At 38.6% G+C, this 27,195-nt stretch overlaps 1 protein-coding gene across 1 annotated transcript in view; it reads left to right on the top strand.

The window, feature by feature from the left end:
- PHLPP1 (PH domain and leucine rich repeat protein phosphatase 1) overlaps positions 1 to 27,195 on the top strand; it is a 267,725-nt gene that overhangs the window by 194,575 nt on the left and 45,955 nt on the right. Inside the window, exons 9-10 of the mRNA XM_015439655.3 lie at positions 1,964 to 2,059; positions 6,908 to 7,063. Coding sequence (XP_015295141.3) covers positions 1,964 to 2,059; positions 6,908 to 7,063 — 252 coding nt within the window. The remainder of the gene's footprint in view (positions 1 to 1,963; positions 2,060 to 6,907; positions 7,064 to 27,195) is intronic.

Here is a 27,195-nt window from a genome sequence, read left to right as displayed (position 1 = left end):
TAAACTTAAAAATTTTTAACAATGAATTATAAAATTGAAACTCATTTTGAAGGTAATTCCAAAGAAGATACACAAAAATGTTCTAAACATAGGGAGTTTGTGGCCCACTCAAGGTGACAACTGGTAACTCATTTCAGTGCTTAAATTCTGGTGTGTTTATTAACAGTCACCATGCTTTTTAATCACAACTATTGTATGATTTGTCTTGTACAGAATTTTGCCTTTTGTCTTGAGATTACACAGGCTTAGCTATTTTAATAATATACTGAATCACAATTATGCAAGACATGTCAGTATTTGGTTATTGGAAAAATATTACAGTTAAATTTTTATTATAAAGATATAACTATAAAATCATAAAGCTCTTTGAGTAGTGCTTCTTGCATTTCCTAACAACTACCCATCAGACAATTTTATTTAATTAACTTAAATCAGACGTTACCTAGTTTTCTTTCCCCACCTACTCCTCCCAACCCCCCAGCAACCCTGAATGTTATTTTCACATTTTGAATAAGAGCAGTATAGGAACAGTATAGGAATGGGATTTGCGTACATGGGTGCATATAAATATCTTGAACAGATTTTTCTTTTCTTTTCTTTTCTTTTCTTTTCTTTGAGATGGAGTCTTGCTCTGTTGCCCAGGCTGGAGTGCAGTGGTGCAATCTTGGCTTACTACAACCTCTACTTCCTGGGTTCAAATGATTCTCCTGCTCCAACCTCCTGAGCAGCTGGGATTACAGGCACACACCACCACGCCTAGCTAATTTTTTTGTATTTTTGTAGAGATGGGATTTCACCACGTTGGCCGGGCTGGTCTGGAACTCCTGACCTCAAGTGGAGTGCAATGGTGTGATGTTGGCTCACTGCAACCTCCCCCTCCCGGGTTCAAGCAATTCTCGTGCCTTAGCCTCCCGAGTAGCTGGGATTACAGGCGTGTGCCACCACACCCAGCTAATTTTTGTATTTTTTAAGTAGAGACAGGGTTTCACGATGTTGGTCAGGCTTGTCTCAAACTCCTGACCTCTGGTGATCTGCTGGCCTCGGCCTCCCAAAATGCTGGAATTACAGGCATGAGCTACCACGCCCCGCCTAGTTCTCTTTTTTATAGTAACTGTAATTACCATCTAGTGCCCAAGTAAATGTTTTTAATTAATTAATTCTTCGAGTTAACTGTTAGTGAACTTTTCATTGCCACCATTTTAAAACTATTTCTCTCCCTTCCCATTTATCCATGGCTATATTTTCATGATGACAGCTGGATTTGGGAAATATTTTAATATTAAGGGAAAAAATATAAATTTGAAATTAAAACTGTGATATGCCATTTGACTTTGTGTGTTTTTATTTTCAGTAGAACACATATTCTCCCTAAAATTGGCATAGGTCTGTAGACCCTTTAGGAAAGTCAATTTGGAGCCAGGCTTTTTTTTTTTTCAAGACTTTAGAGATGATACAGATTATGTAACTATGTCCTTCCTTCTTTTTAAAAAATTTAACTTTTTTTAGAGGTAGGATCTCGCTCTGTCACCCAGGTTGGAGTGCAGCGATGAGATCATAGCTCACTGTAAACCTCGAACTCCTCTACTCCAGCAGTCCTCCCACTGTAGCCTTTTGAGTAGCTGGGACTAGTGGTGCATGCCACCATGAGCAGCTAATGTTTTATGTTTTGTAGCAATGGGGTCTCGCTATGTTGCCCAGGCTGATCTTGAACTCTTGGACACAAGCGATCCTCCCATAGGCGTGAGCTACTGTGCTCTGCCTATTCCTTACTTTTTCTTTATTTCTTCTCCCTATCACAATTCTTCTTACTTCTGGAGAAAAGCGAATCCACATATTCTTTCGATTTATGCCCACGGTACTTTGGTATTTCATTTAAGGTTTTACTTATTCTTTGTAATAATTTGAGTTTAGAACCACTTTTGAGGCCAAATTCAACCAAACAATTTTATGTTCTTGCATTTAGGAACCGCTTAGAAAATGTGCCTGAGTGGGTATGTGAAAGCCGAAAGCTAGAAGTTTTGGATATTGGCCATAATCAAATATGTGAACTTCCTGCCCGGTGAGTATTGCAGATCAAATGAGAGGATCTCACAATAGATGAGCAATTTAAAAAATTGCTGATTCGGTGTTTAACTTGGTATCATAAGCCTAAAAGAGTTTGCTTTAAAAACGAATATGGTATCTTTTACCCCGTGTGGTGTCTTCAAGTTACAAACTTTCTTCATGCAGTGCAGTGAGGAGTAGAGTGAGGCTTTGACTCTCAGCCAGACTTTTCAAAACCGTGCAGGCAGTTGTGCTTGGTGGAAATTTTTAAGTAAGCCAAAAACAATCTTTGAAGCAAACAATATGATTAGCCCACTTCTGGGATCTTAAGTCTTTCAGAATCTTCCACCTCTGTTCGTTGACTTAATATGTCTACTTTAAACATAAATACCTTTTGTTCTCCCTAGACCTTAACTTTGAGGGGGAAATAAGATGGTTAGGTCATGAAACCTAGAAAGAGCAAACTAGACTAGATTCTCTTTTTCTTGTTGTGAAATTTGGGAGTAGAAGGTTCAAGAACTTCTCACTCTTAAATATGTTCTTATTTTTATTTTATAATTTTCACTTTAATGGCAAGATTTGCAAAACAGCCACATGATGACTTCTATTGTCTGTAAATACAGACAGATATTTTCAAGTTGACTAATCATGGTCAAAATATTAGTGAATTTTTAGTGACTAGCCATGCAGTTAGTAACCCTAAGAGTCTATTCAGTGCTGTCCTGTAGAACTTTCTGTGATGATTGAAGTGCTCTGTATCTGTGCTGCCCAGTATAGTATCCACTGGCCATCTGTGGCTATTGAGCACTTGCATTGTGGCTAATGTAACTGAGGAACTGAATTTTGTGTATTCGTTAATTCCAATTAACTTAAATTCATATAGTTACTTGTGGTTGCCTCAACTCAGGTCTTATTATTTCCACCATTCTCAGCCAATCACTGAACAGAGGAAGTCAGTTATTTTTAGCTATGTATAGTCAAAAACATCAGTGAAAATATTGTAGAAGTATGTTACCATTTTGGAGTAAACTAAGTGCACAATCTTTAAAGGTATGTGATCACCATTCTTGTTTCCTTACCAAGAAGATACACTTGCTTGGTAAACCTAGTAAACATGTTAGAGTTCAGCTGTTCAGGATGGTAGCCCCCAGCCAGCCATTAGCCAAGTGACTGTTGAGCACCTGAAATGTAACTCGTCCTAATTGGAAGTGCTGTAAGTGTAAAATATACATGGAATGTAAAATCATAATAGTGTACATTAATTACGTGTTAAGTTAATATTTGGGGTATATTCTGGGTTAAATGAAATAATACTCTGAGAATTCATTTACTTGTTCTTTTTTTTTTCTTTTAATGTGGCTACTAGATAATTTAAAATTACATGTGGCTTATATTTGATAACACTGTGTTAGAATGTAGCTCTTATTAAAGAAATCTGAGTTATATTTTCATCCCTGAAAAGCTCTGTTAATTTCATTATGTTCCTCAGCAATACATTATACCTGTAAATATGATCCATTTGAAAGTGCTTTCTGCCCTAGAATATTATGTTGACTGACCATTTAGGTGACCCGTTGCAGCCATCACTATTAACAAGAGGGGATGTTTGTGTGTGTGTGTGTGTGTCCATGCATGGCCCTTTTAGTAAAAGAACAGGAAAAACGAAAACAGTAGGGAAAAAAATAATTTATTGAAAAAAATTTTCTACCTTATCTTCTGTTTTCTTTCTGTCTTTCCTTCTTTTATTTTATTTTATTTTTTTCTTTTTTTTGAGACAGAGTCACGATCCTGACTCACTGCAATCTCTGCCACCCGGGTTCAAGCAATTCTTGTGCCTCAGCCTCCCGAGTAACTGGGACTACAGGCATGTGCCACCACGCCTGGCTAATTTTTGTATTTTTAGTAGAGACGGGGTTTCACTGTGTTGACCAGGCTGTTCTTGAACTCCTGACCTCAGGTGATCCGCCTGCCTCAGCCTCCCAAAGTGCTGGGATTATAGCCATGAGCCACCGCACCTGGCCTTTTCTTCTATTTTCTCTGTTCTCTTTCCCCCTTTCACCCCTCGATCCCACAGATAGCACATTGGCATCCAAGTTCTCTGTTTTGCTGAAGGCTACAAAGATATATCATATATATTTTTTATATTTGTATATATTATACATTAATATATATTTATATTTTATACATATAAACAAACAAATGCAAGATAACTGACATTGTATCCAATTTTTCCCCCCAGATTTGTTGATCTAATTTGTTCTGCGTCGGAACAGGCTTTTTGAGAATCTAAACAAATGCTTATTCAATGCAAATCCCGAATGCTCTATTGTTATTGTATTCTTGTGTGTGTGTGTGTTTAACACGTGGAACAAAAAGAGTGTGCATTGTTTTTCTGTTTATAGTGTTGTTCAGTTGCAAACTCTGTATAAGCCCTGTTGTTGATGTAATAGGCAAGACTGGGTACCGTGGCTCTTGATCTAGTCCCAGCACATTGGGAGGCCAAGGCAGGAAGATTGCTTGAGCCCAGGAGTTCAAGACCAGCCTGGGCAATACTGCAAGACCCTATCTCTACAAAAAATAAAATTAGCCAGACATGGTGGTGTGTGCCTGTAGTCCCAGCAACTTGGAAGACTTGAGGCAGGAGGATTGCTTGAGCCTAGGAGGTCGAGGTTACAGTAACGTGTGATTGCATCACTGCACTCCAGCGTGAGCGACGGAACTGAGACGCTGCCTCTTAAAAAGAAAAAAAAAAAATTCAGGCAAGACAATGGTTAATTAAAATTGATTTAATACTCATACTTTGTCCAAGTAAGGTATATGAAGAGTTTGACAGGGCCGGGTGTGGTGGCTCATGCCTGTAATCCTAGCACATGGGGAGGCCAAGGCGGGCAGATCACCTGAGGTCAGCAGTTCAAGACCAGCCTGACCAACATGGTGAAACCCTGTCTCTACTAAAAAATACAAAAATTAGCTGGGCGTGGTGGCACATGCCTGTAGTCCCAGCTACTCTGGAGGCTGAGGCAGGAGAATCACTTGAACCCAGGAGGTGGAGGTTGCAGTGAGCCAAGATTGCGCCATTGCACTCCAGCCTCAGCGACAGAGTGAGACTCTATCTCAAAGGAAAAAAAAAAAAAAAGAGTTTGACAAAAGAGAAATTATTAGAGGCAGAAATGTATTAAAAAGGAAAGAAAGTATTTTAATGTTTAGACAGTACCCAAAAGAATTGAACTAAACCAAATAATTAGCATTCAATACTCATCCTATAGTTGATCTTTTTTATTTGGAAAAATCAAGATAAAAGATTTTATCACCTTTTAGTTATTTATGTGGTAAAGGATACGTATATATATATGACGAACCACATGCTGAAATAATAGGCTGGAGTGACCATTACAGAGACTGCCCTATGGTAATGGTAACTGCATAGATAATCTGGCCCGGATAATCTGTCTTGTCACACTGATATCTGAACCTGCCAACTTAGATATCTTTAATTGGGGCCTGTGGTGTCACAGCATTGAGACAGGTTGCTAGCATCTTTGTGAGCAAAGAAACTCCATTTGCTATTTAAAGTGAATAAAGTTATGCCCTAATGTTACGGGAATTGTTAACTCTTGTGGATTGAAGGATACATAATTTGGATTAGACAAGAAGAGTAAGTTCAGGAGACCTATTGTGCAGCATTTTAACTACAGTTAATAACAATGTCTTGTATTCTTGAAAATAGCTAAAGGAGTAGATTTAAATGTTCTCACCACAAAAAAAATGATAAATATGTGAAGTAATGCATATGATAATTAGCTTGATTTAGCCATCCCACAATGTATACATATATTAAAACATGTTTTACACCGTAAATGTATGCTAATTTTTGTCAACTTAAAATTATTTTTAAAAAATTGTGGGCATTCATGAGTGAGATCAGAATGGTGGAAAACAGGAGGTAGATGAGGAAGCCTCATTCTTTGACAGCAGATTAATAAATTAATTCTTAATTTATCAATTAGGCAGATTGATAAATTCTTAATCTAAAGTGATCAGGATGCAAATTGTAACCTCACTTTTCCCCACCCCTGAGATGTCTGTTTAAACCCAGGGCCTGTTTTATTCTCTGTAATGTTAGGGAAGTCTGAAGTGGTCATAATGTAGATTTACATTAGATTAACAAGTATTCATCATCTCTGACAGTTCTGATGACCTTCACAAGAAACACAGCCAAGCTTCCAAATGGCTCTTTAAGTCTCTCAAGAAAATAGTGGATTAAGTACATGCTGCTCTTTCAGGAGGGAGTCTCTACCTTGGTCTAGGATTAAGCTAGAAAAAAACAGAGACATACAGCCAGGGAAGTGAGGCAAAGAAGAAACAATTAGGATTGTGAAATGCAACTGAGGAAAAACATAACATTTTCTCAGTTGACATTTGTAAAAGTTTGATTGAATAACCCTTTATTTAATGCAGATCCTATAAGTAAAGACTGCTCAGCTGTGTTTATTCAGAATCTCTTATGGGTAAAGCACCCAGCATTCTGGGACAATACAAGATACAAGCCCCACTCTGGAGAAGCATGCAGCCTTTTGAAGCTTGCCTTGTGACCCTGACAAGATTAGACTGATCCCTTCAGTGGCTCCATCTATAGAACTTGCTTTTTGCTATGGAGAGCTTCTATGCTCAGTATCTGTTTACATAGTTTTTTCCTTTCTCCTTTTCTTGAGTATAGAAAGTATTGAAACACAAATAGTTCCAAGTTTGAATTTATATTAAAATGAATTTGTAGTTGCTCCAAATGAATTTGTGATTTTTGGAGAGATAATTTTAAGTATTCTACTCTTTTTCATTTTTCGGTCTTTTGTCCCTTTTTATACAGCTTATTTTGTAACAGCAGTCTCCGGAAACTACTGGCAGGACACAACCAGTTGGCAAGGCTTCCTGAAAGGCTAGAAAGAACCTCGGTGGAGGTCTTGGATGTGCAACACAACCAGCTCCTTGAGCTCCCGCCTAACCTTCTGATGAAGGCTGACAGGTAAAGCCGTTTGTCTTGTTTATCATCTGAGTCTATAAATAGTCCCTCATTTGTATCTTTGTCTTTTGTGACCTGAGACTGTATGAACTTTCTGATTATGTGTCTGTCCCAGATTTGTGAAGGAAATAGTTTTGCCAGCCACTTTACTGACCATTTTGTAGGCGATGGAGTCAGGAGCAACCTATAGATTCTTTATTAACTTTGCTGCTCTCTGGAACAAAGTAGGTTACATTGTCCATACATGTGTCATGGGGATATAGGTGTAAAACAAGGATGAGAAGTGTGCTCCTGTGTTACTACCTGGTCACATTCCATGCCAGGCTTAGCTTAATTATCTTATGATTCTCTGTTCCTGCTTTCACATGTTTGGGACTTTGGGAGATGGAGATGAATTGTCCTAGAGTTAGCTTAGTTATTGTTTTTGGTTTTTTGATTTTTTGAGACAGAGTCTCACTGTGTTGCTTAGGCTGAAGTGTAGTGGTGCGGTCTCGACTCATTGGAACTTCTGCCTCCCAGGTTCAAGCGATTCTCCTGCCTCAGCCTCCCAAGTAGCTGGGACTACAGGCATGTGCCACCATGCCCAACTAATTTTTTGTATTTTTAGTAGAGATGGGGTTTTGCCATGTTGGCCAGGCTGGTTTCGAACTCCTGGCCTCAAGCGACCCACCCACCTTGGCCACCCAAAATACTGGGATTACAGGTGCGAGCCACTGTGCCCAGCACTTACTGTTTTTTAATCAGTCCTTCTTATCTTTACCATAATTAACTCCATATTCAATTCAATTATTTTGTTTTGAAAAAGCAAAATTTTCCTAAATTACTTGTATCATACACTTTAAGCATTTGAAGAAGTTGTTTTGAATGGGAGGGAGAGGTTAATTTCAACATTAAATGAAGCTCTGTTATTTTGTTGTGATAAGTTGCCACATACAGAATTTTCTTTAAAGAAAGCTTTAAGTAACAGTGGCTGTTAACTTACTTTGGAGCATCTTGTTTGCTTCAGAACCCATGTGCATCATTCTAAAACATTTCATAGGCTGATAGCCTGAGTTATTTTGACTTCTGCTCCCATGTTTATTTTTAGGGAGTGACCATTACTTTAGAGACAATATGAAGGATCTAACTTTTAGTGTATCTCATAATGAAGACAAAAATGTTAAATTTAATTTTGCTTCTAGAAGTGCAGAGAAAAGAAGGAAATGATGACGGATCTTTTTACCTTACAAAATAAATGTTAGCTGTGTTTCAGCATGTGTCATATTATGTGGGTGAAATGGCCATCTGCAATCTCTGGCTCTCCTAAGCTGAATTAGATTTGCCACTGCATGTGCCTAACTCCCTGAGCTTACTCCTATCATAATAGCCATCGCACACTGTATTGTAATTTCTTGTTCACTTGTCTCTCTCCATTATTAGATTACTAACATGCGGCCAATGACTGTGTCTTAATTATAGTTTTATCATCAACATCTTACAGTGTCTAGAATAAAGGAAAGTGCTCAAAAAATATTTGTGTAATAAATGATAGAGAATTTAAGGAATTTCAATTCCAGGCTTTATATTTTTTTCTTCCTCATCTTTTCCATAAATCTTTAATAAGATTAAAAAAAATCTTACTACAAAAATATGACTTATATTCAGTAAAGTGTCCAACTTTTAAGTGTACTGCTCAATGAATTTTTACATATTTATAGAAATAGTTGCAGGGACCACCTTACCCAGAACAAGATATAGAACATTTCTAGCACTCTTCTTTTTCCTTTTGTTCTGTTTTCCTCACTTAAAAAGAAAATTATCTTCATTGTACTCATGTAAGTTATAACGAATTCCAACTGGAATAATTATAAAGAAACAATAGAACTGTGAGAAAATGGGATTGTCATATTGTAATTGGCCAGTACTATGTCATCCTCCTGGTAAAAAGTGAAATATTTCAAGATCATTGAAAGAATTCTTGTTTTCTGGTTTGGGGGTATTTTTTTTTTTTTTTTTTTTTTTGAGACGGAGTCTCGCTCTGTTGCCCAGGCTGGAGTGCAGTGGCCGGATCTCAGCTCACAGCAAGCTCCGCCTCCCGGGTTCACGCCATTCTCCTGCCTCAGCCTCCCGAGTAGCTGGGACCACAGACGCCCGCCACCTCGCCCGGCTAGTTTTTTGTATTTTTTAGTAGAGACGGGGTTTCACCATGTTAGCTAGGATGGTCTCGATCTCCTGACCTCGTGATCCACCCGTCTCGGCCTCCCAAAGTGCTGGGATTACAGGCTTGAGCCACCGCACCCGGCCTTTTTTTTTTTTTGAGACGGAGTCTAGCTTTGTGGCCCAGGCTTGAAGTGCAGTGGTGTGATCTCAGCTCATTGCAGCCTCCACCTCCTGGGTTCAAGTGATTCTCTTCCCTCAGCCTCCCAAATAGCCAGGATTACAGGTGTGTGCCACCACTTCTGGCTAATTTTTGTAATTTTAGTAGAGATGGGGTTTCCCCATGTTGACCAGGCTGATCTTAAACTTCTGACCTCAAGTGATCCACCTGCCTTGGCCTCCCAAAGTGCTAGGGTAGGCGTGAGCCACCGCACCAGGCCAGAATTATTGTTTTTACATTAATATCAAAGCACAGTGTGCAGAGACAGATCACTTTAGACATATACTTTCTGGTTGTGAATACTATAAAATTTGATTTCTTCTATGGAGAATTATAAGTTATATCATAATGGGAATCCACTTGTTCCCCTAGAGTTCTACACTGAATCTATAGGACCAAATAAAGGAATGGATATAGGTTTTAGGAGTCTGAGTGAAATAAAAACCATTTCTGAATCTGGCCAATTCTGGCAAGTTCACGACTATTAAAGGTTATCAGTGCTAGAATTTCCAGTAGATAATAATCATTCTTTATTCATTTCCGAGAATTTGATTTTTCTCAGAAATACATTTCTGTATTTCATTTTCTGGAGACTGTGTTTTCATGTTTAGATGTGTTTAAACAAGGATTTAAGTAAGAACAATTGTAGTTTTAGGGGATTGTGATGACTCCCAGGATTGAGAACCACTGCCTTGATTGTTGACTTTGTGATTCTGTGCAGGTCATTCTAAACGTCGGTTTTTCTCATTTTGCTTATTTGTTCAGTTCTCAAATGGTACCTATATGTTGGAAAAGGAAGGATTGTGTGAACTGGAACATGAATATGAACTGGACAAAGGTGTGAACTGAGCCACTGGAAGGACACTGCTATCAGAAGCTAGGCCAGCAGTGTTAGCTAAAGGCATTTAGGCAGAAATCCCCATACAAATAGACTGACGTGTCTACAGCCAGCTGCATTTTTGAAAACAGGGGCTGTTAGGAAGAATTTGCCAGCCTTTGGAGGCTGTGAGGGGAGGACAGGGCAGGATAAATAACATTTCTGGCACAGGAGAGTTCTGGAGTAAAGGGTTGGGTGAATAAGAAGGAGCAAATATCTTGGTTTTATTTTATGAGAGTAAAACAAATGACCAAAAAATGGGAGAAATAAGAAACTGTTTCAAGAAGGCATATTCCCGTACCTTTGTTTTCCAAGCTATAATTGCTACATCTCCAGCATAGCATAGCAACTGATTTAGTAGAAACAGAAAGAAAAGTTAAGATTGTTAATTATCTTGGGCAGACAGGATTATGTGAAGGGGGTGGGATAAATTTGATTAGCTGTTTTTTTAAAACCATATTTTTATATTAGTTCACTTGTTAGAAGATAACAAAAATAACATTTTCTAATGATTTCCACCAAAGTATTGCCTTTAAAGGTTAATACTTATCCTCTTTGCACAACCTCAATACTGGAGATTTTTACCTACCTATTTTTAAAAATTTTATTACTTTTTTTTTATTGAGGCATAATTTAAACTCAGGAAAATTTACAAATATAGTGTATTTAGTTTGATGAGTTTGAGGGGGGAATGATTAAACTAGTAAACAGTTGTTGAGGTAGGCCAACCCAGAAAACATGAAATTTAAAATATTAAAGACAGTTTTTAGGAAAGATTCTTTGTGACTGCCTTCTTGCAGAGGGTTTCAGTTGTGATTTGTTTTTGTTCACATGGTTCAATGCAGCAAACATCTCACTGAGTTTAAATCACTGTGCTGGATGCGTAGGACATTGAGAAATGACTACATATAGGAATTATCCTCAAGAAGCTTACAATCTAATGAAGAGTTTAAAGTAACTGCACAATAAACTATAGTGAAAGGTAGGTTTAAGAAGGTAGAATAGACGGAAAATTATAAAGTTGGTCTAGTATAATTTAGGCTTATGGTATGATGAGCAACATTCTGTTGTTGGATGATACAAAGCTGTGTGTTTGGCAAACAGCTGCAGGCATTGGTGAAACTTTGCTTCAGTTGCCCTTCCATTCAGTTTGCTACATAATACAAATCTTAAAAATATGTAAATTCCTTTTTTTTTTGTGGTAATAAATTATGGTTACAGTTCTGTGTTTCGTTATATAACTGAGGAAAGGACTTTATGTGTTTCAGTGGTTCATCCTCTAAGTAGAACTTGCGCTACCAAGTGTTATGAGAAATATCGGAGAAGCATGTGTTATTGGACACAGGGCAGAAGACCACATTTTGACTCATGAGAGTTTTCCTTTGCTCTGAATTTTTCCTGCTAAAGCCAGTCTCATACTGTCAAGTATTACAGGGCCGGGCACAGTGGCTCACACCTATAATCCCAGAACTTTGGGAGGTCAGCACGGGAGGATTGCTTGAGCCTGAGAGTTTGAGACCAGCCTGGGCAACATGGCAAGACCCTGTCTCTACAAACTGAAAAAAACAAAACAAAACAAAAAAAACAAGTCAGGTGTGGTGGCCACATCTCTGGTCCCAGCTACTTGGAAGGCTGAGGTGGGAAGATCACTTGAGCCTAGGAGTTCGAGGCTGCTGTGAGCTCTGATCATGCCACCTACACTCCAGCCTGGGTTACAGAGTGTGAACCTGTCTCAGAAAATGAAAAAAAGGTATTGCAGCTTTAGAATAGTATATATTAATCTACTATACCTGGTAGCAGGAAGCTATTTGGTAACCAAATAAGAGACAGGGAATCTGTGTTACATTAGACAACTTTTAGTCATCTTCATCTTCCTCTAAATACTTGAGGAAGATATTCTAACCTAGATCATGGGCCTAGATTTCTCATTTACCTGTCTTTTTAATTACAGTTGAGGATTTTCCTGATGGAAACCCCAAAGGAGTTTCAGATAATTAGTTGTCATCAACAGATGGGTGCGGGGAGGGTAGACATTCTCCATGGGTCACCGGAGTGGATGAGACATTGCCAGAGGGACTGCCATCCTTCTGTTTCTTCCTGAAATCTTGGCAATGGCTGACTCCCTGTCCACCTAGCATCTGCACACACATTTGATGGCCAGACCGCTTCTCCTGATGAAGTCAGCCTAATTAACAAAGCCAAAATGGACCCGTTAAAGGAGAGTTACAGGTCCCTGCTGTGGGAGGGCAGCCAGGTCTGTTTTTATTCCTGAGTGGACTAGTACAAGGTATTTTCAGGGGCAGAAGTTGGGGAAGTATATGTTCAAATGAGCTTCATGGTAATTGCTCATGTGGGTTTATTAAATATTCCCGGAGTATTAGTCACATTACAGACCATAAGTTTTAGTGACTCAGAGAGAATATATGTAAATATCAAAAGGACTAAAAGAGAACAGAAAATTTAGAAGAGCATGATCAATTGACCATGACAACTGGTGCCTTTTGGCAAAGACAGATATTTCTGGCATTTTAAAAATCTGAGCTGTAGGCAACTATTTTTTTCAGTGATGAGGGCTATCTTTTGACGTTCTGATGTATCATGAAGTGTCTGATGTTTTGAGAGTCACGGTGGACTAAGATAGTGTTTCTCAAAGTGTTTTCAGAATTTCCTAAAGTACTTATCAAATATGCAGATTCTTGGCTCTTATCTCAGGTCTTCTCACTTCGATTTTAGAGGGATAGTCTGGGAACTGTATGTTTAACAAGGCTCCCCCAGTGACTCCAGTGCAGATGGTCTGCTGAACACACTGAAAGCTTAAGGTGACCCAGGTACTACTGCTGAAACAAATAGATTTTTATAAAAGAAGGATTTTAATAGAAAAACTGAATGTGTCTAGAGATATTTCTAGATAACATATACATCCCCTCTCTGCTTTTTAAAGTGTTGTGCTTCTCAGGTATTTTAAGGTATAGTTCTTAACCAGGGTTATTACATCAAAATCAACTGACAGGTTTTTCAAAACTAGAGAATCAGTCGATGATGTTTAGAATACTATGAAGGGGAAGAGAATTTTCATTCTTTTCTCTCCCTTATTTCTCCCAAAAAGATCTACCTCAGTCCTGGAGAATGGAGTCGGGTGGGGGCATTGGAAAGTGGCTGACTGTGTAATCTTAGCAAGGTTGGAGTTCTAGTGGCACACTCCATTTTTATTAACCAGAACAAACCAGAAAGGTTTAGCCAGAAGCTTCCAGGCATTCCTGTGTTCAGCTGTGAACATTGCTCTGAGATTGGAAAGAGGCCATTCATGGCTTATCAGAAGAGTTCTGCCCGTACTCTGAGAGACTGCTTTGGTAATCTTTGCCCCTGTTTCTCTGATGCTCTTAAAATGGATGAGATGGGCGAGTCTACCCTGCCAGTGAGGGGTGTGCATATCCCCAGAAACCACGAAAATGCATGAGGACAAGGGTTTTTGCACCATGATGATTCTCAACTCCACCATCAGAATTCTGCTATATAGATTTTGAGGCCCCACCCTGACCTACTTAACAAGAATATCTTCGAGTTGAAGTTGAGAATTCTACACTAAGGAAAGCTCCCTAGAGAATTAGGAAGTGCAGCCAGATTGCACCCTACTGAGCTAGAGCATCTTCTATGAGAAATATGTTCCTTTAGCAGCTCCAAAGTGTGATAGCCCCTATCTTAATTCAGTGAGAGGGAAAATTATAAATAAAAAGAGAAATAAGCATCAATTCCCAGCAGTTACACTTTGACTTTATCCCTGCCTCACCCTAAGATTTTGTATCAAGCAATGGCAGAATGAGAAAAACTGTGGGGAAGAGAGAAGAGGGGAGCTGGCAGTGGGGCTTTAGGTGGGTCTACCACTACCACCTAAGCTTAGGTGTAAGTACATGCAACTGGAAGGAATAGCAAGCCAGAAATACAGTTATTGAAGGAAAATTGGCAGTTGGGTTGGTAAAGAGGAAGTGAAGCAAATGGGGAAAACTAAAGGTTCTACAAGACAAGTGAACCAGAACATCAGAGGACACACAGCCCTTCCCTACTCAGTCCAAACAAAGAGATCCCTTAACGTATCTTCACTTGATATATGCTGATAGAAGATACAGCACTGAACTAAGAAACTTGTAAAACAACCTGATACCGTGAAAATGATTGGGAAAAAGATGAACGGATCCTTATTGGGTTATTGGCTCCCAAAATGAGAAAACAAAAAACAACATATGTCCACTGTCGAATAATTCGTACCCCAAAAAATCTGTTGTGAAGCCTAACAAAACTATAAGACAACATCCCAAGCAGAATTAACAATAGTCAAGTGAACATTTTATGATATAAAACAAAAAATTAAAGAACTAAGAGCAAAATGGACAAACAGGAAGGACTGGAAAGAGGTGATTTAACTCAGAAAATGGAAGAAAATGACAGTTATCTGAGAAATGAGGAGTAATTACAGGGTGCCCAAGGGAGAGCACACCCAAAAAATTAATAAGGGACATTAAAGAAACAAAGGAAAATGAAAAGAATGAAAATAAGATAAAGAATTATTTGAAAAGCTAGAGATAAAATAGTGGAAATGGAAGACGATCCAAAAGGAATAACATTTGTATATGTGTCCTTGAAGAACAAAGACAAAGTGACAGAAGTATTATTTTAAAATATCATTCAAGGAGTTTTTTCAACAACAAACAAAATATCTTAAAGTACATTTGAAAAAGAGTATCGATTGGGTACCTGGAATAAACCCAGAATGTTCAATTTTAAAACTTATTATATTAAAACCATTAGATTTTGAAGATATAAATAATTATGACTACCCATAAAAAGATAAAATAATTTTAAAAGGCAAATATTTAGACTGTCATTATACTTCTCAAAAACATTATACAATGCAAGGTAATAATGGAGCAATGTTTTTTGAAAACTTAAAGATTGACTCAAGATTTTTATATCAAGCGAAGTCTCCTTTAAGATCTAAGTTATAGAAAACTGTTAAACATTTAAGCACCAAAAACATAAGCAACAACTAAAAAAAATAGATAAATTGGGTTTGATCAAAATTTAAAACTTGCGTGCTTCAAAGGATACCATCAAGAAAGTGAAAATGCAACCCACAGAAATATATCTGATAGGGGACTTGAAATAATTCTTACAATTCACAATAAAAAAGACAAATAGCTGAATGAAAATATGTTCAAAGGATTTGAATAGACATATCTCAAAAGAAAATACACACATGGCCAAGAAACACATAAAAAGATGCTTAGCATCATTAGCCATTGGGGAAATGTAAATAAAAACCACAATCAGATATGACTTATACCCACTAGGGTGGCTATAATCAAGAAGACAATAACAGATGTTGGAGAAAATGGAGAGAAATTGAAACCTCATACACTGCTGGCAGGAATGTAAAATTATGGAAGCACTTTGGAAAACAGATTGTCAGTTCCTCAAATAATTAAACACAGTATTACCCAGCAATTCTGCTCTTAGGTATATACCCAAGAGAAATGAAAACATATATGTTTACACCAAACTTGTATATGTTGACAGCAACATTATTCATAACAACTGGAAAGTAGAACTCAAATGTCTGTCACTTGATTAATGGATAAACAAACTGTTATATCAGATAGTGGAATATTATTCACCAGTAAAAGGTACTAGTATATGCAGCAACATGGATAAACCCTGAAAGCAGTATGCTAAGTGAAAGAAGCCAGAACCAGAAGGACACATGCTGTATGATTCTTTTTATATGAAATATTTGGATTTGGCAAATCCATACAGATAGAAAGTAAATCCAGGGGATGTGAGGAAGGGAGAAATGATGAGTGACTACAAATGGGTATAGAGTTTCTTTATGAAATGATGAAACTGTTGTGGAATTATATGGTGGTGATGGTTGCACAAGTTTGTGAAAAAACTAAAAAATCACTAAGTCACACACTTTAAAAGGATGTATTTAATATTATGTGAATTGTGTCTCTATAAAGCTGTTTTTTAAAGACCTCAAGGACTTAGAGATCTGTGCACCCATGATCCCTTCTCCAAGCATCTACTAAAGCAGTTAAGTGTGATTCAAAGCCTGTAGTCACATGTAGCTTTTTAGATATACACACACCATAAAATTCGTCCTCTTAAAAAAGTATGTAATCCAGTGACTTTTAGTGGTAATTTAAATGAGTTACAATTTATAAATATATAAGACTTAGTTAATTCATTGTATTAGTCATATTTTAGATGCTCAGCAGCCCCATGTAACTAGTGGGTACCATGCTAGAGAGCAAAGACATAGAACATTTCTGTCCACACAGAAAGCTGTATGGGCATGATGTACCAGAGGATTAACTTATCTAACCAAGAAATAACTAGTATATTTTAGCAAAAGGAATGATAGTGAGCATTTTGGTATATATAAATGTAGATTTGAGACTGAAAGGTGGGAAAGAGGGTGGAAGATTAAGATACAAAAAGTGGTGACAAACTGTTAGTAATGCAGCTTGACTGGGAGTGGTAGCTCATGTGTGTAGTCCTAGCACTTTGGGAGGCCAAAGCAGGAGGATAGCTTGAGGTCAGGAGTTTGAGACAAGCCTGGGCAACATAGCAAGACCCTATCTTTACAAAGAATTTTTAAAATTAGGCAGGCATGGTGGCATACACTTAGAGTCCCAGCTGCTTGAGAGGCTGAGGCAGGAGCCTCTCAGGAATCCTTGAGTCCAGGAACTTGAGGGTGCAGTGAGCTATGATTGGACCACTGCACTCTAGCCTGGGTGACAGACCCTGTCTCTAAAAACAAACAAACAAAAAATGCGCTTAGAAATGGGAAGAGAGGGGGGTGCACCCAAGATGGCTGAATAGGAACAGCTCCAGCCTCCAGCTCCCAGTGTGAGTGACACAGAAGATGGGTGATTTCTGCATTTTCAACTGAGGTACCGGGTTCATCTCACTGGGGAGTGCCGGACAATTGGTGCTAGTCAGCTGGTGCAGCCCGACCAGCAAGAGCTGAAGCAGGGCGAGGCATCGCCTCACCAGGGAAGTGCAAGGGGGACGGGAATCCCTTTTCCTAGCCAAGGGAAACTGAGACACACAACACCTGGAAAATCAGGTAACTCCCACCCTAATACTGCGCTTTACCAAGGGTCTTAGCAAACGGCACACCAGGAGATTATATCCCACACCTGGCCCGAAGGGTCACACGCCCACGGAGCCTCCCTCATTGCTAGCACAGCAGTCTGAGGTCTAACTGCAAGGCAGCAGCGAGGCTGGGGGAGGGTGCTTGCCATTGCTGAGGCTTAAGTGGATAAACAAAGCCACTAGGAAGCTCGAATTGGGTGGAGCCCACCGCAGCTCAAGGAAGCCAGCCTGCCTCTGTAGATTCCTCCACTGGGGACAGGGCATAGCTAAACAGAAAGCAACAGAAACCTCAGCAGAGGTAAATGCCCCTGTCTGATAGCTTTGAAGGAGCAGTGGATCTCCCAGCATGGAGGCTGAGATCTGAGAACGGACAGACTGCCTGCCCAAGTGGGTCCCTGACCCCTGAGTAGCCTAACTGGGAGACATCCCCCACTAGGTGCAGACCAAAACTTCACACCTCACACAGCAGGGTACACCCGAGACGAAGCTTCCAGAGCAAGAATCAGACAGCAGCACTCGCTGTTCAGCAATATTCTATCTTCTGCAGCCTCCACTGCTGATACCCAGGCAAACAGGGTCTGGAGTGGACCTCAAGCAAACTCCAACAGACCTACAGCCGAGGGTCCTGACTGTTAGAAGGAAAACTAACAAACAGAAAGGACACCCACACCAAAACCCCATCAGTACGTCACCATCATCAAAGACCAAAGGCAAATAAAACCACAAAGATGGGGAAAAAGCAATGCAGAAAAGCTGGAAATTCAAAAAATCAGAGCGCATCTCCCCCTGCAAAGGAATGCAGCTCATTGCCAGCAATGGAACAAAGCTGGACAGAGAATGACTTTGACGAGTTGAGAGAAGAGGGCTTCAGTCGATCAAACTTCTCAGAGCTAAAGGAGGAACTACGTAACCAGCGCGCAAAGAAACTAAAAACTTTGAAAAAAGAATGGATAACTAGAATAATCAATGCAGAGAAGACGTTAAAAGAACTCATAGAGATGAAAACCATAACACGAGATATACGTGACAAATGCACAAACTTCAGTAACTGACTCCATCAACTGGAAGAAGGAGTATCAGCGATTGAAGATCAAATGAACAAAATGAAGTGAGAGGTGTGGGAAAAAAAAGTAAAAAGAAATGGACAAAGCCTCCAAGAAATATGGGATTATGTGAAAAGACCAAATCTACGTCTGATTCGTGTGCCTGAAAGTGAAGGGGAAAATGGAACCAAGTTGGAAAACACTCTGCAGGATATCATCCAGGAGAACTTCCCCAACCTAGTAAGGCAGGCCAACTTTCAAATTAAGGAAATACAGAGAACGCCACAAAGATACTCCTCGAGAAGAGCAACTCCAAGACACATAATTGTCAGATTCACCAAAGTTGAAATGAAGGAAAAACTATTAAGGGCAGCCAGAGAGAAAGGTCGGGTTACCCACAAAGGGAAGCCCATCAGACTAATAGCAGATCTCTCAGCAGTAACTCTCCAAGCCAGAAGAGAGTGGGGGCCAATATTCAACATTCTTAAAGAAAAGAATTTTCAACCCAGAATTTCATATCCAGCCAAACTAAGCTTCATAAGTGAAGGAGAAATAAGTAAAATCCTTTACAGACAAGCAAATGCTTAGAGATTTTGTTACCACCAGGCCTGCCCTACAAGACATCCTGAAGGAAGCACTAAACATGGAAGGGAACAACAGGTACCAGCCATTGCAAAAACATGTCAAAATGTAAAGTCCATCGATGCTAGGAAGAAACTGCACCAACTAGCGAGCAAAATAACCAGCTAATATAATAATGACAGGATCAAGTTCACACATAACAATATTAACTTTAAATGTAAATGGACTAAATGGTCCAATTAAAAGACACAGACTGGCAAATTGGATAAAGAGTCAAGATCCATCAGTTTGCTGTATTCAGGAGACCCATCTCACATGCGGAGACGCACATAGGCTCAAAATAAAGGGATGGAGGAAGATCTACCAAGCAAATGGAACACACAAAAAAAGCAGGGGTTGCAATCCTAGTCTCTGATAAAACACACTTTAAACCATCAAAGATCAAAAGAGACCAAGAAGGCCATTACATAATGGTAAAGGGATCAATTCATCAGGAAGAGCTAACTGTCCTAAATATATATGCACCCAATACAGGAGCACCCAGATTCATAAAGCAAGTCCTTAGAGACTTACAAAGAGACTTAGACTCCCATACAATAATAATGGGAGACTTTAACACCCCACTGTCAACATTAGACAGATCAACAAGACAGAAAGTTAACAAGGATATCCAGGAATTGAACTCAACTCTGCACCAAGCAGACCTAATAGATATCTACAGAACTCTCCACCCCAAATCAACAGAATATACAGTCTTCTCAGCACCACATCGCACTTATTCCAAAATCGACCACATAGTTGGAAGTAAAGCACTCCTCAGCAAATGTAAAAGAACAGAAATTGTAACAAACTGTCTCTCAGACCACGGTGCAATTAAACTAGAACTCAGGACTAAGAAACTCAATCAAAACCGCTCAACTATATGGAAACTGAACAGCCTGCTCCTGAATGACTACTGGGTACATAATGAAATGAAGGCAGAAATAAAGATGTTCTTTGAAACCAATGAGAACAAAGATACAACATACCAGAATCTCTGGGACACATTTAAAGCAGTGTGTAGAGGGAAATATCCCTGAATAGGCCAATAGCAGGCTCTGAAATTGAGGCAATAATTAAAAGCCTACCAACCAAAAACAAGTCCAGGACCAGACGGATTCACAGCCAAATTCTACCAGAGGTACAAGGAGGAGTTGGTACCATTCCTTCTGAAACTATTCCAATCAATAGAAAAAGAGGGAATCCTCCCTAACTCATTTTACAAGGCCAACATCATCCTGATACCAAAGCCTGACAGAGATACAACAACAAAAAAGAGAATTTTAGACCAATATCCCTGATGAACATCGATGCAGAAATCCTCAATAAAATACTGGCAAACCGAATCCAGCAGCACATCAAAAAGCTTATCCACCATGATCAAGTGGGCTTCATCCCTGGGATGCAAGGCTGGTTCAACATATGCAAATCAATAAATGTAATCCAGCATATAAACAGAACCAAAGACAAAAACCACATGATTATCTTAATAGATGCAGAAAAGGCCTTTGACAAAATTCAACAACCCTTCATGCTAAAAACTCTCAATAAATTCGGTATTGATGGAACGTATCTCAAAATAATAAGAGCTATTTATGACAAACCCACAGCCAATATCATACTGAATGGGCAAAACCTGGAAGCATTCCCTTTGAAAACTGGCACAAGACAGGGATGCCCTCTCTCACCACTCCTATTCAACATAGTGTTGGAAGTTCTGGCTAGGGCAATCAGGCAAGAGAAAGAAATAAAGGGCATTCAGTGAGGAAAAGAAGAAGTCAAATTGTCCCTGTTTGCAGATGACATGATTGTATATTTAGAAAACCCCATTGTCTCAGCCCAAAATCTCCTTAAGCTGATAAGCAACTTCAGCAAAGTCTCAGGATACAAAATCAATGTGCAAAAATCACAGGCATTCTTATACACCAGTAATAGACAAATAGCCAAATCATGAATGAATTCACATTCACAATAGCTTCAAAGAGAATAAAATAGCTAGGAATCCAACTTACAAGGGATATGAAGGACCTCTTCAAGGAGAACTACAAACCACTGCTCAGTGAAATAAAAGAGGACACAAACAAATGGAAGAACATACCATACTCATGGATAGGAAGAATCAATATTGTGAAAATGGCCATACTACCCAAGGTAATTTATAGATTCAGTGCCATCCCCATTAAGCTACCAATGAGTTTCTTCACAGAATTGGAAAAAACTGCTTTAAAGTTCATGTGAAACCAAAAAAAGACCCCACATTGCCAAGACAATCCTAAGCCAAAAGAACAAAGCTGGAGGCATCACGCTACCTGACTTCAATCTATACTACAAGACTACCGTAACCAAAACAGCATGGTGCTGGCACCAAAACAGAGATATAGACCAATGGAACAGAACAGAGCCCTCAGAAATAATACCACACATCTACAGCCATCTGATCTTTGACAAACCTGACAAAAACAAGAAATGGGGAAAGGATTCCTTATTTAATAAATGGTGCTGGGAAAACTGGCTAGCCATATGTAGAAAGCTGAAACTGGATCCTTTCCTTACTCCTTATACGAAAATTAATTCAAGATGGATTAGAGACTTAAATGTTAGACCTAAAACCATAAAAACTCTAGAAGAAAACCTAGGGAATACCATTCAGGACATAGGCATGGGCAAGGACTTCATGTCTAAAACACCAAAAGCAATGGCAACAAAAGCCAAAATTGACAAATGGGATCTAATTAAACTAAGGAGCTTCTACACTGCAAAAGAAACTATCATCAGAGTGAACAGGCAACCTACAGAATGGGAGAAAATTTTTGCAATCTACTCATCTGACAAAGGGCTAATATCCAGAACCTATAAAGAACTCAATCAAATTTACAAGAAAAAAAACAACCCCATCAAAAAGTGGGCAGAGGATGTGAACAGACGTTTCTCAAAAGAAGACATTCATACAGCCAACAGACACATGAAAAAATGCTCATCGTCACTCGCCATCAGAGAAATGCGAATCGAAACCACAATGAGATACCATCTCACACCAGTTAGAATGGCAATCATTAAAAAATCAGGAAACAACAGGTGCTGGAGAGGATGTGGAGAAATAGGAACACTTTTACACTGTTGGTGGGACTGTAAACTAGTTCAACCATTGTGGAAAACAGTGTGGTAATTCCTCAAGGACCAACTAGAAATACCATTTGACCCAGCCATCCCATTACTGGGGATATACCCAAAGGATTATAAGTCATGCTGCTATAAAGACACATGCACACGTATGTTTATTGCGGCACACTATTCACAATAGTAAAGACTTGGAATCAACCCAAATGTCCATCACTGACAGACTGGATTAAGAAAATATGGCACATGTACACCATGGAAAACTGTGTAACCATAAAAAAGGATGAGTTCGTGTCCTTTGTAGGGACATGGATGCAGCTGGAAACCATCATTCTCAGCAAACTGTCACAAGAACAGAAAACCAAATACCGCATGTTCTCACTCATAGGTAGGAATTGAACAATGAGATCACTTGGACACTGGAATGGGAGCATCACACACCAGGTCCTATTGTGGGGAGGGATAGCATTAGGAGACATACCTAATGTAAATGATGAGTTAATGGGTGCAGCACACCAACATGGCACATGTATACATATGTAAAAACCTGCACGTTGTGCATATGTACCCTAGAACTTAAAGTATAAGAATAATTAAAAAAAAAACTCAAAAAAAAAAAAAAAAAGGAAATGGGATGAGAGAAAAAGGAGAAAGAGTAAAATAGAAGGAGCTTATTGATTGCTGTCTAGGCAATAGGTGTAACTTACAGAATATTGACAAAAACTGGCAAGCCAGATAAGAAATGATTAAACAAAAATCCAAGAGGATAAGGTCATTTAATACGATATAAGTACAAAGATAACCATAGAACAAAAATACAAACTTCCTTAAATACCAGAAAAATTAATGTATTAAAGAAAATATATATCCTATAGAGAGGGAAACATGACAAATATGAATATGAAATAATTATGACAGAGTTGAGACTCAGATATATCAGGACATGTGCTTGAACCCAACCTTCTATCGCCTTCAAGAGACCCATCTCACATGTAATGACATCGATAGACTCAAAGTAAAAGGAAGAAGAGAGATCGTGCAAATAGAAAACAAAAAAGAGTAGGAGTTACTATTCTTAGATAAAACAGACTTTAAACCAACAGTAAAAAACAAACTACATTATATAATAAAAGGTTCAGTTCAACTAGAAGATTTAATTATCTTATGTACATAGTCACCTAACATCAGAGCATCCAGATTTATAAAATGAATACCAGACCTAAGAAAAGAGATAGCGATACAATAATAGTAGGGGATTTCAGTATCTCCTTAAACAGACTATCAAGGCAGAATACTAATTCTGGACTTAAATTCGAAATTTGACCAAACAGACCTAATAGATGTCTACAGAATACTCCACCCAACAACCACAGAATATACATTCTTCTTATCTGTGCACAGAACATTCTCAAAGATTGACTACATGCTCAGTCATAAAGCAAGCCTCAGCAAATTCAAAAAACTGAAATCCTGTCAAACGTCTTCTCAGACCACAGTGGAATAAAACTAGAAATTAATACCAAGAGAAACTCTCAAAACCACACAAATAGGGCTGGGTGCAGTGGCTCATGCCTATAATCTCAGCACTTTGGAAGGTCGAGGCAGGAGGCTCATGAGGTCAGGAGATCAAAACCATCCTGACTAACATAGTGAAACTCCCGTCTCTACTAAAAAAAAAAAAAAATTAGCTGGGCATGGTGACACATGCCTGTAGTCCCAGCTACTCAGGAGGCTGAGGTAGGAGAATTGCTTGAACCTGGGAGGCAGAGGTTGCAGTAAGCCGAGATCACGCCACTGCACTCCACCCTGGGTGACGGAGCGAGACTCCATCTCAAAAAAACAAAAAAACACAAATACATGGAAACTAAACAGCTTGGTCCTCTGATTCACTTTGGAATAAACACAAAATTGAGGCAGAAATAAAAAAAAGAATTCTTTGAAACAAATGAAAATAGAGACACAATATACCAAAACTTCTGGGATACAGCAAAGGGAATGCTGATACCACTAAGTACCTACATCAAGAAAACAGAAAAATCTCAAGTTAACAACTAATTGTTGGACCTAAAGGAACAGGAAAAACAGAACACACTAAACCCAGAGCTAGCATAAGAAAAATAACTAAGATCAGAGGAGAATGAGACCAAAAAAAAAAAAAAAAGGTCAGTGAATCAAAAAGTTGGTTCTTTGAAAGGATAAACAAGATTGATAGACTACTCACTAGATTAAGAAAAAAAAGGGCTGGGCGCAGTGGCTCATACCTGTAATCCCAGCACTTTGGGAGGCTGAGGTGGGCGGATCACAAGTTCAGGAGTTCAAGACCAGCCTGGCCAATATGGTGAAACCCCATCTCTACTAAAAATAGAAAATCAGCTGGGCGTGGTGGCATATGCCTGTAATCCCAGCTACTAGGGAGACTGAGGCAGGAGAACTGCTTGAACCCGGAAGGCAGAGGTTGCAGTGCCACTGCACTCCAGCCTGAGCAACAGAGTGAGACTCCATAAAAAAAAAAAAAAAGAAAAAGAAAAAAAAGAGAATATCCAAATAAGCACAAATTAAAAATGACAGAGATGAGATTACAGCTGATAGCACAAAAATAGAAAAGATCCTCAGAGATTACTGCAAATATCTGTATGCACACAAAGTAGAAAATCTAGAGGAAATGGATAAATCCCTGGAAACACACAGTTTCCCAAGGTTGAACCAGGAAGAAATTGAAATCCTGAACAGGCTAATAATGAGTTACGAAACTGAGTCAATAATAAAAATCTACCAACAAAAAAAAAAAGCCCTGGAGCAGGTGAATTCACATCCAAATTCTACCAGACATAACAAAGAAGAGCTGGTACCAATCTTACTGAAACTATTCCAAAAATTGAGGAGACAGGATTCCTCCCTAATTCATTCTGTGAAACCAGTATCATCCTGATACCAAAATCTGGCAAGGTTACAACGAAAAAGGAAAATAACAAGCCAGTATCTCTGAACGTAGACACAAAAATCTTTATCAAGTAACTAGCCAACTGAATTCAGCAGCATATCAAAAAGATAATTCATCATGCTCAAGAGAGCTTTATTCCTGGGATGCAAGGATGGTTCAATATACACAAATCCATATATGTGATTCGCCACATAAACAATTAAAAACAAAAACTGTATCATCTCAATAGATGTGGAAAAAAGTCTCTGATTAAAATCCAGTATGTCAACATGATAAAAACTCTCAACAAACTAGGCATCAACAGAATATACCTCTAAATAATAAGAGCCATCTATGGCAAACCTGTAGCCAACATCATACTGAAGGGCAAAAGTTGAAAGTGTTCCCCCTAACACGGAAGAAGACAAGTATGCCTACTCTCACCACTCCTATTCAACATAGTACTAAAAGTCGTAGCCAGAGCAGTCAGGCAAGAGAAAGAATAAAGGTCATCCAAATAGGAAAAGAGGAAATCAAGTTATCTGTTTGTTGATGATATGATTCTATACCTAGAAAACCCTAAAAGTTCCTCCAAAAGACTCTCAGACTTGATAAACAACTTCAGTAAAATTTCAGGATTCAGAATCAGCATCCGAAATCAGTAGCATTCCTATATACCAGTAACATTCAAGCTGCGAACCAAATCAAGAATACAATCCCATTTACAATAGCAAAAAAAATAAAATACCGAGGAATACATTTATCCAAGGAGGTGAAAGATCTCTAGAAGAACTATAAGACACTGATGAAAGAAATCAGAGATGACACAAACAAGTGGAAAAACATTCCATGCTCGTGGATTGGAAGAATCAGTATCATTTAAATGGCTATACTGCCCAAACAATCTACAGATTCAATGTAATTCCTATCAAATTACCTGTGTCATTTTTCATGAAATTAGAAAAAAAATTATAAAATTCATGTGGAAACACAAAAGAACCAAATAGCCAAAACAATCCTAAGCAAAAAGAACAAAGTCTTAGGCATCATGTTACCTGACTTCAAGGTAATATACTGCAAACGTTGTAGGTAATGAAAACAGCATCGAACTGTTACAAAAACAGACACATAGATCACAGGAACAAAATAGAGAACCTGGGAATAAAGCCATACACCTACAACCAACAGATCTTTTGACAAAGTCAACAAAAATAAACAATGAGGAAAGGACACCCTATTCAATAAATAGTGCTGGGAAAACTGGCCAGCCATATGCAGAAGAATGAAACTGGACCCCTACCTCCCACCTTATACAAAAATTAAGATGGATTAAAAACTTAAATATAATACCTCAAAGGATGCAAATCATAGAAGAAAAACTCCTCTGGACATTGGCCTGGGCAAAGAATTTATGACTAAGACCTCGAAGGCAAATGCAACAAAAACAAATATTGGCAAATGGGACTTAATTAAACTAAAGAGCTTCTGCACAGCAAAAGAAACAACAGAGTGAACAGACAATCTGCAGAATGGGGGAAAATATTTGCAAACTATGCAACTGACAAAGGACAAATATCTATAAGAAACTCAAATAAGAAACAACCCCATTAAAAAGTGAGCAAAGGACATGAATAGACACTTCTGGCTGCCAGCAAACATGAAAAAATGCTCAACATCACTAATCATCAGAGAAATGCAAGTTTCAGCCATAATGAGATACCATCTCACACCAGTCAGAATGACTATTAAGTCAAAATATAACACATGTCATCAACGATATGGAGAAAAGAGAACACTCATACATCGTTGGTAGGAATGTAAATTAGTTCAACCCCTATGGAAAACAGTATGAAGATTTCTCAAAGAACTAAAAATAGAAATACCATTCCACCCAGCAATCCCACTACTGAATATGTACCCAAAGGAAAAGAAATCATTTATCAAAAAGAAACTTTCCCTGCACTCATATGTTTATTGCAACACTATTCACAATAGCAAAGTCATGGAATCAACCTATGTACCCCTCGGTGGTGAGTTAGATAAAGA

This window comes from Macaca fascicularis, chromosome 18, assembly GCF_037993035.2.
Source record: "Macaca fascicularis isolate 582-1 chromosome 18, T2T-MFA8v1.1".
NCBI classification, from domain to species: domain Eukaryota; kingdom Metazoa; phylum Chordata; class Mammalia; order Primates; family Cercopithecidae; genus Macaca; species Macaca fascicularis.
This window is presented reverse-complemented; position numbering and strand designations above follow the sequence as displayed.